At 38.7% G+C, this 9984-nt stretch overlaps 1 protein-coding gene across 1 annotated transcript; it reads left to right on the plus strand.

Moving 5' to 3' along the window:
- The first annotated feature begins 5650 nt into the window (after positions 1-5650).
- Positions 5651-9439, plus strand: LOC140813731 (GTP-binding protein OBGC, chloroplastic-like). The gene is made up of 6 exons (XM_073172394.1): positions 5651-6790; positions 7192-7465; positions 7592-7880; positions 8462-8621; positions 8804-8912; positions 9019-9439. The coding sequence occupies exons 1-6, from the start codon at positions 5748-5750 to the stop codon at positions 9097-9099; spliced, it is 1956 nt and encodes a 651-aa protein (XP_073028495.1). The 5' UTR covers positions 5651-5747; the 3' UTR covers positions 9100-9439.
- The last annotated feature ends 545 nt before the right edge of the window (positions 9440-9984 follow it).

The following is a 9984-nucleotide window of genomic DNA, read 5'->3' on the forward strand; positions in this document are numbered from 1 at the left end:
CAAACATATCTCATACTTCAAGAATATCATCAATGACACCGAGACTATCATATACTTTCTTTCGGTTAAAATTAAAATCTTTGTATTCATATTTCAAAAACATACTTCAGGGATATCAATGAAGCATGATCAATTGTTTGATCAGTAAATTAGTCACATTGCACTGTTACATTCCTCTGGTTATGGCTACAACTTTGATCACAAGAAATAAAGAAGAACAGAGTCGTTTATCATCCTCCCCTGGTAGTTTCCTGCATGAGTTATCGAAATGCGTCACTGGTGGCAAATGAAAAACTCTACATGGATGCTACTTATTCAACAGTAAACCTGCAAGAAACTTGTTGATGGATGTTATGCTTGTGAGCCCCTTTCTATTCCCAGCATCAACTATTAGTTTCACAAGGATCCATCACAATAACGAATACTACATGACCACAATTGGAACTGCAAATGTAGGATCAGCAGCCACATCTTGCAAGACTTGGGTGAGTTCAATTGATAATAGAATTCTACATGGTATCAGAGCATTGATAATCGATAAATCATCGATGCGCCTCTGAATTCAATTGAGATTGAATTCGAAAACTGGCTTCACGGTGGAACAGAACTGAAGAATTTCAATCTGAGATGGCAGCGAATCCCAATTTCAACGATCCGTTGTTCCTTCATCCCTCGGATACCCCAGGTATGAATCTTGTCAATGATCCGTTGCTAGGTACTGAGAATTATGGTATATGGAGTCGTGCGATGTTAATCGCACTGCGTGCAAAGAATAAAATTGGTTTTATTGATGGTACTTGTCAACGTCCCAACGCTGGTTCACCTACGATGCAGCAATGGGAGAGGTGTAATGCCTTGGTCCTGTCATGGATCATCAATACAGTTTCGAAGGAAATATTTCGAGGAATTGTGTACGCAACTGAAGCTCATATAGTTTGGTCTGATTTAAAGGAACAATTTGACAAGGTAAATGGATCGCGAATTTTTGCATTACATCGAGAAATTGGAAGGCTTACACAAGGAGATAATACGATTTCAGTCTATTTTTGCAAACTGAAACAATTATGGGATGAATTTTCCTCCTTGGTGACTTTGCCTTCTTGTGAGTGTGCAACTGCCAGAAAATACCTTGAACATGACCAACAACAACGATTACTTCAATTTCTAATGGGATTGAATGAGAGTTATCTACAAATTCGAAGTCAAATTCTCATGATGATTCCTCTGCCAACTGTGGGACAAGCATTTTCAATAATAGCACAAGAAGAATCACATCGAGCAATGATTTCTCTGGATCCTCCAGCTGCAGTATTTTTATCTAGCCAAATTCGAAGAGAACCACAGCAGAGAGAAGTCCTTAAATGCGATTATTGCAATTGGAATGGTCACACTAGTGCTACTTGTTATCGACTCAACGGATATCCCCCTGGACATAAAACGTTTAAGACTCAAGGCAGGGGTATTCCTCAGAAAACATTTATGAAGAATAAAAGGCCACAATTTGATGCAAATGCGGTTGAACGTGAATCCCCTGGTATGCCAACAGAAACAGCACGTGATACTCCAACTTTCAGTCAAGCTCAATATACTGAAATTTTGAAGCTACTGGAAAGAAGTAATGTTGAAGCCTCTAGTAAACCCATGGTGAATATGGCAGGTACAGAGCAAAAAGGATCTTCATTGTTGCCTCATTTAACAAAGGTTCCTTGGATAATAGACACTGGTGCGAATGAGCACATGATAGGAGACTCCTTGACTTTGCAAAATTCTAAATCCATGATTAACTCTTCTGGGACAGTTGGATTGCCGAATGGCAGTAAAATTTCCATTAGTAAAACAGGTTCTATAGCCCTCACAGATTCAATTATGTTAAGCAAAGTATTGCAAATTCCTGATTTTCGATTCAACCTACTTTCTGTGTCTAGACTCACCAAAGAACACCAATGTTGTGTTACATTTTACCCACACTATTGTATGTTTCAGGACCTCAAGACTGGACAGATAATGGGGATTGGTAGAGAGCGGAATGGACTTTATCACTTGGACAATACAGATGGTTCACATACTGGTTTTTGTTCCTTATCTCACATTCCTGAATCTAGTTTTAAACCACAGTGTAATACATTGGCACTTGATAGCACACTGATTTGTTCATCTGTTAGTGACTTGATTTGGCATCAACGTTTGGGTCATATATCTGTTAATAGAATGAAACTTTTACCTTTCATATCCACATGTGATTCTATGCCTCATTGTGCTATATGTCCACAATCAAAACAAACTCGGCTTCACTTTCCACGTGCAAGCACTTCCAAAACCTTGCGTCCTTTTGATTTGTTACACATGGATATTTGGGGACCATTCAAAACAAAAACATACAATGGAGAAAGATATTTCCTTACCATAGTCGATGATTTTTCTAGAGGAACTTGGGTTTTTTTGATGCAATCGAAACTTGATGTACTGCACATTCTGAAAAACTTCTTCTTGCTCATTAAAAACCAGTTTAGCATGTCAGTCAAGGTTATTCGCACTGACAATGCGTCTGATTTTTTTAAGCTAGAGTGTGCTGCCTTGCTTCAGTCTCTTGGTATCATACACCAAAGTTCTTGTCCCTATACACCCCAACAAAATGGTGTTGTGGAACGAAAGCATAGGCACATTCTGAACATAGCTAGAGCCTTAAGATTTCAATCATCTGTTCCATTACGGTTTTGGGGTGATTGTGTTTTGACAGCGGTTTATTTGATTAATCGTACTCCCACTCCCATCTTAGGAAACAAAACACCTCATGAGATTTTATTCCATAAGATTCCTTCATTCAATCACCTCCGTGTCTTTGGTTGTTTGTGTTATGCCACCAATTTGACCATTCAACATAAGTTGTCACCTAGAGCATTAGCATGTGCATTCTTGGGATATTCCAATACACAAAAGGGATATAAGTTGGTGAATCTTCTTGATAACAGGATATTTTACTCTAGAGATGTGGTGTTTCATGAGCAAATATTCCCATTTTTTGAAACCAAACAACAGCCCCAAGTTTTTCCCTCGGGTCCAGCTGTTGAGCATGATTTCACTACACCATATCCCCTTCCTGTACTTGAGCCAGAATCTTTGCCTCTTCGAAGGTCTTCTAGACATACAATACCACCTATTTGGACAAAGGATTACACTTGTCCAACATTGCCACATAGTCATCTAGCTATATCGAAATACCCTATTTCAGATTTTCTTGCATATTCGAGATTTCAACCAAATCATCAGCTTTTTTTGGCTTCTATCTCTTCTGAAAAAGAACCACAATACTATCATGAAGCAATAACTGATCCCAGATGGAGGAAGGCTATGGATTTGGAACTTGCTGCTCTTGAGTCTAATCGGACATGGGATGTTGTTAACCTTCCTTCCAATAAAAGGCCGATAGGTTGTAAGTGGGTTTACAAAATCAAACATAGGCCTGATGGAACCGTGGATAGGTTCAAGGCGAGGCTTGTGGCAAAGGGTTACACACAAAAACAAGGAATTGATTATCATGAAACATTCTCCCCCACAGCCAAGATCGTGACTATTCGGTGCATGTTGAGTTTGGCAGCTATTAAAGGCTGGAACTTACACCAAATGGACGTCACGAATGCCTTTCTTCAAGGAGATTTGGATGAAGAAGTATACATGGACATGCCATTAGGCTATGGCAGACAGGGGGAGTCCAAAGTTTGCTTATTAAGGAAGTCCTTGTATGGCTTGAAACAGGCTTCGAGACAATGGAACCACAAGTTCTCGAGCATTATGAAATATGCAGGTTATGTTCAATCACAACATGATCACTCACTGTTTGTTAAACATACTACTGATTGCATCGTTTTGTTACTTGTGTATGTTGATGATATTGTCATAACTGGTGATAGTAATCTTGCTATCCAAGAATTGAAGACCTTTCTTCACTCCCAATTGCATATCAAGGATTTAGGGCCGTTGCGTTATTTTTTAGGCATAGAGATTGCCAGATCTCGTGCAAGGATTTTCTTGTGTCAAAGAAAATACACGCTGGAATTAATCTCTGAAATGGGGTTGGGTGGTGCCAAGCCCTGTGCCACACCTATGGAGCAAAATCTTAGGCTTACAAGCCATGAACTTGATTTGGTTGTTCACCGAGAAAATTCACCAGATGCTGTGGATTCCCTACTGCCAGATTCCAGTAGCTATAAAAGGCTTGTGGGCAAATTGATCTACCTCACCATCACTCGGCCAGACATCTGCTATGTGGTGCAGAATCTCAGTCAATTCCTACACTCTCCTAAGAAGTCACATATGGATGCTGCTATACGTATTGTGCGTTATCTCAAATCTACGCCTGGTTTGGGTGTTTTATTATCTGCTCATAGTGCAATTTCCTTGTCCGCATATTGTGATTCAGATTGGGCTGCCTGTCCAATATCTCGAAGATCACTTACAGGATATTGTGTGAAGCTCGGTGACTCGCTGGTGTCCTGGAAAACAAAGAAACAAAGCACTGTCTCACGATCATCTGCGGAAGCTGAATATAGGGCTATGGCAACAACTTCCTGTGAGATCGTGTGGATTACAGGTTTGCTTCGAGACATGGGTACATCTATCACAGAACCGGCTACCTTGTACTGCGACAACATGGCAGCTATGCACATTGCTGCCAATCCACTTTATCATGAACGCACGAAACATATCGAGATCGATTGCCATTTGATACGGGAGAAAATTCAGGCTAAGCTGCTGAAGACTTCCTATATTCCTACTAATCATCAGCTTGCTGATATTTTTACCAAAAGCTTGGGCAAAGAACAACACACCTATTTGCTGTCCAAGATTGGTGTTTTAAATCTACACCAATCTTGAGGGGGAGTGTTAGTTGTTATAGGTGTTGGTTAGTTCATAGGTGTTAGTTAGTTCACAGAAACGTTACTTTGGATAATACGCTTTATAATTCTTCTTGTATAAATAGCCAACAATTGTATTCACATTTTTTAAGTGAATAATATCAGGAAGTTTTCCCTTCCGCATAATAGAATTCTACACCCCGGTAGAATGATGTCTCTTATTTCTTGTTAAGGCAACCTCCTGTGAATTCTGCGCTAAACCATGAATCAATAACTCGTCACAGTTGTCAGAATACAAGAACAATGAAACCATTGTCAAAACAAGAATTATCAAACGACGACTAGTGTTGACTAACCCAGTCACTATTGATCAAGCATATAATGGATGATTAATCCTCGTTTTAGGATGCCTCACTGAAGCATAATTTATTAATTTGCGAAAGGGTGGCCAAGTCGATTCTTGATTATTTCGATTTCCACTGAACATTCTGATACCGAAGCATCTTTTTCCATCAATGCAGTGGGAAAACCCATTCTTTCCTTTGCCGGTGGAGATGTTTGCCTTCATTTTGTCTTGAAAGGAGCCAAGAAGTCTCGATGTAATTGTCGGAATGATAGCAACTCTCGGGCAACATCGTCCGCTCATAATTTTCATGATCACACTTTTAATCAAATTCGTTTAACTAATAAATATTCAATCTTTGCAGTTGATAGAAACATAATAAATTGATTTATATTAATTAAATCAAGAAAAAGAGGCAATTTAATTTTTTCCCAGTTTCTTGATTTGCCTTGTTTTAACGTTGTTTTTGTTGATTAGAAATTGAAAGCGATTATCCACTCCTTATCTCCCTCCAAAAAGCTCCTCCTTTCTGCATCAATATCTTATCTTTGATGGCATTTTCCAATCTATTCTCTACTTTACCTCTACACTTCAAGCCCCTATGCTCATCTCGCTCTAAGCCCAATTCAAGCACTCGTCGTTTCTCTACTAACAACCAGAAAACCAAGAAGCTCAAATTTCGGAACTACCCTCCTCCGCCGTCTCTATCCACTGGCGTGGGCGGTGGAGAAGCCACCACCTTTACCCGCCTCCCTCCGAAAGATGATTCACCTTCCCAGATTTTGGCCGAGGTAATAAAGCTATCTGAATATAAATTTACATCCACCAAAACCCGGGAATTGGGTCGGGATTTTGGAGAAGATTCTGATATTGGCTTAAGAAATGGAAATATTGAGGAAAATTTTGGATTCGGTCATGAGAATTCTGATTTCCATGACACGAATTCTGATTCCGAGGATGAGGACGAGGACGCGGACGATGTCATTAATAAGAAAGTGGGATATGATTATGGAAAGTTTGAGTTGTATGAAGTGACTTCAGATTCCGTTTATCAAGATAAGGATGGTTTTGATGGAGAAGAAGATGACGAAATGGGGTTTCAAAATGAAGAGGAAATCAAGGGGAAGGAGAAAGGAGTGCCAGCAGTGATGAGGTGTTTTGATAGGGCAAAAATATATGTAAAATCTGGTGATGGAGGTAACGGGGTGATGGCTTTTAGGAGGGAGAAATTTGTGCCGTTAGGGGGGCCCTCTGGCGGGGATGGTGGGAGGGGAGGAAATGTGTATATGGAGGTGGATGAAACGATGAATTCATTGTTGTCATTTAGGAATGGTGTACATTTTCGAGCGGGAAGGGGAGGACATGGGCAAGGGCAGCAGAAAACTGGAGCAAAAGGTGAGGATGTGTTGATTAAGGTTCCTCCGGGGATTGTCGTGAGGGAAACTAATGGTAGAGTGCTCTTTGAGTTGTTGCATCCTGGGCAGAGGGCGTTGTTGTTGCCAGGAGGGAGAGGTGGAAGGGGGAATGCATCTTTTAAAACTGGAATGAATAAAGCACCAAAGATTGCAGAGAATGGAGAAGAAGGGACTGAAATGTCTGTATTTGGTGTTACTTGTGATTGTATTAGTAATATCTAGTTTTTAGTGGAGGACCAAGTGTGTTGCTGCAGCAAAAGCTATAGATGATTGCAAAATCTTTTGAACCATTTATTAGTCAAGCTACACTTTTCAATTATTTTGCCACAGGCAGCACCACACAATTATTTTGGCAATTATAGCTCTCCAAACTTAATTTCACATGATATGCTTGGGCTAGCAGAGGGCAAGTAGCTGCCATAATTTTTATAGTTAATTTGTTTGATATATTTTTTGTCAAGGTAAAATAGTACAGAAAAAAGGTGAAAGAGTAGTTGGATACTGAGGTTGCTTGGTTTGATCATTGATGTATTTGTAAGTCTTTTATTCAAATGTAAAATGTGATAGTGTGACTGGCCAGGTGGTTCGAGTTGGAGCTGAAGTTGGTTGCAGATGTTGGGATTATTGGTGTTCCAAATGCTGGAAAAAGCACATTTCTTAGTGTTATTAGTGCTGCCAAGCCTGAAATTGCTAATTATCCCTTCACCACTTTGCTTCCAAATCTTGGTGTCGTTTCATTTGATTATGATGCTACGATGGTAGTTGCTGATTTACCTGGTTTACTAGAAGGAGCACATCGTGGTTTTGGATTAGGACACGAGTTTCTTCGGCACACGGAGAGATGCTTGGTTCTGGTACACTATTTTCCAGTCTTAGTTTTCTTGTATCCTTAGAATTTCTGAGTTATTTTGTTAGCTGTCTTCTTATGATTCTTTCAAGCAAAATGTGGGGACTGAAAACTAATTAAACAATGAGTATAGGTCCATATAGTTGATGGCTCATCACTGCAGCCCGAGTACGAGTTTGATGCTGTTCGTCTTGAGTTGGAAATGTTTAATCCTGAACTTGCTGAAAAGCCTTTTATAGTAGCATATAACAAAATGGATCTCCCAGAAGCTTATGAAAAATGGGAATCATTTCAAGAAACTTTACAAGCTCGTGGAATCGAACCTTTTTGTATGAGTGCGGTTACGAGAGAAGGCACAAATGAAGTAATAAATTCTTCTTACAAACTTGTTTGTGATAAAAGAAGAGAAAATAATGAGAAGGGTAAGTACCTATTGATTTTCCTCGGGTATTCTCTGGTTCTTTATATTTTGTTCGTGTTTATGTTCAGTTTCATTTTCTCATTTGATCGTTCCTTTAGGCCAAAAAGCATATGAATTTTTATTATGCAAGTTCTCCACATATATAGGGATAATGAGTTACGTACCTGAATTTGGCGAGCTCTTGCTCGGCCTTTGCCACGACGAGGAGTGGTTTTGTTGTGAAGAAGATCACAAGGAGATAAAAAAATAGCTTTTGTTGCAATCAAATTGGTGGAAAATTAATTTTATGATCATTAATCTTCCGTTTTTTTAACATATATTACAATGAAAATCTCCTCTAAGTGCACAATCGGTTGTACACGTCCTAAGAACATGGAAAACATGCAGACACGAGCATGACAGATAACCACCCAAATTGATGGCCACTAGGAAGGGCCAACAACTACAAGTAGGAAAAACAAGTGTTAAATACTAAAACTAGTGTCAATATTAAACTGAATACTAACAATAATTTAATAAATAAAAGAAAATGAGTTGCATGTAACATAATGATTTCCCTAATTCTGTTTTATCTTACTCCAGGTGAGATGGATCCGACAAATCTGAATATGATGGCCGATAAGTTGAAGAAGCAGCGTGCTGCGCCTATAAACGAGTATGAAATCTCACAAGACAGCAACACTAAGACATGGTATGTGGATGGAGTTGGTTTGCAACGGTTTATCCAGATGACCAACTGGAGGTATAAAGTTTTAGTCGCCATTTCTCGAAACACATAAGATTGCATTGTTCAGTTTGAATTTCTTGATAACATATCATGTTCCAAGCCACAAATTTCTCGAACAATTTCACTGCTGCATTTAACAAGTATCAGACTTCGAACTCAAATTACTTGTCCTAATTTTCATGTTTCGGTTGGATCAGATATATAGATTCGGAAAGAAGATTTCAACATGTTCTTGAGGCATGTGGGGTAACAAAGTCACTCAAGAAACTCGGAGTAAAAGAGGGCGATACTGTGGTTTTTGGAGAGGTGTATCCCTTAGTAATTTCTTTTTTTCAGTATTGATGTAGTTACAAGAATACGTTCAACATGAGAGTTTTGGATCCTAATTGAGGTGTCTTTTTGTTTCTTATAGATGGAAATGGTTTGGTATGATGCTCCAGATGCTTCAGGTCCCACGAGAAGGAACAGATGGGTTGCAGAGAAAGTCGAATGACATATTTGTGTCGTCGTTTGATCTGGATTCATGGAACTGCTGGTGCTGAGATACGAGTTCTTGGCAGTTCAACGCGGGTTAAATTTATCGAACTGCTGGTGATAAGATGTGAATTCTTGGTAGTCGAACGACTACAATTAGGTCTATAGCAATGTTTCCTGATACAATTTGTATAATCCATGATAAATGCTAGAAAGGAGCAATATGTTTCTGGATGTTAGGTGATTAGAAAGTTGATGTTACTTGTGTAATTTAGTTATACATCAAGGATGTAAATGTAATTGTAACTTTGAGTTATTTATTGATTTGGTTACATAATTTATGAAATAAATTGTGTTGAATTGTTTTAAATACATATGTTATTTATATGATTATTTGTGCATTTGTGCTAATGTTGCGTGGTTATAAATTGATATAATGAGGTTATTATTGTAATTTCAAATAAGACTTAACCAAATCAGTTGGAAGTTAGTTAATACATTTGACTTTTTTTCAGCATATGTGAAAAGCCATTGTGAGCATTTCCTCCATCTACCAAGAGTGATCTAATGCAGGATTGATTGCTAATGCCCGTGTTATTTGTTTGGCATGTATTATTCATTTTGTATGTTGGTTTGTGATTTTGATATGCAAAGATGGTTTTGGAGTTGTTAAAATTTTAACTCTTATGGAGTGAAACAGAATCATTTTGTTCCTCAATTTTCCTGATAGTGGAAGTAGCTCAACTGGATTAACAATTGTGCCAGGTCCTATTCATTAGGAAGAACTAGTATACTGGTTACTTGTTTAAAGAACATTGTTTTGGTGACCATACAGTTGCTTAAAATGCTGTTTCAACTTGAGGTACATTGGTGTTGTCCCTTCCAGTATGAGAAACTAAGGATA

The sequence above is a fragment of the Primulina eburnea genome, chromosome 15 (genome assembly GCF_022965805.1).
Source record: "Primulina eburnea isolate SZY01 chromosome 15, ASM2296580v1, whole genome shotgun sequence".
Classification (NCBI taxonomy): domain Eukaryota; kingdom Viridiplantae; phylum Streptophyta; class Magnoliopsida; order Lamiales; family Gesneriaceae; genus Primulina; species Primulina eburnea.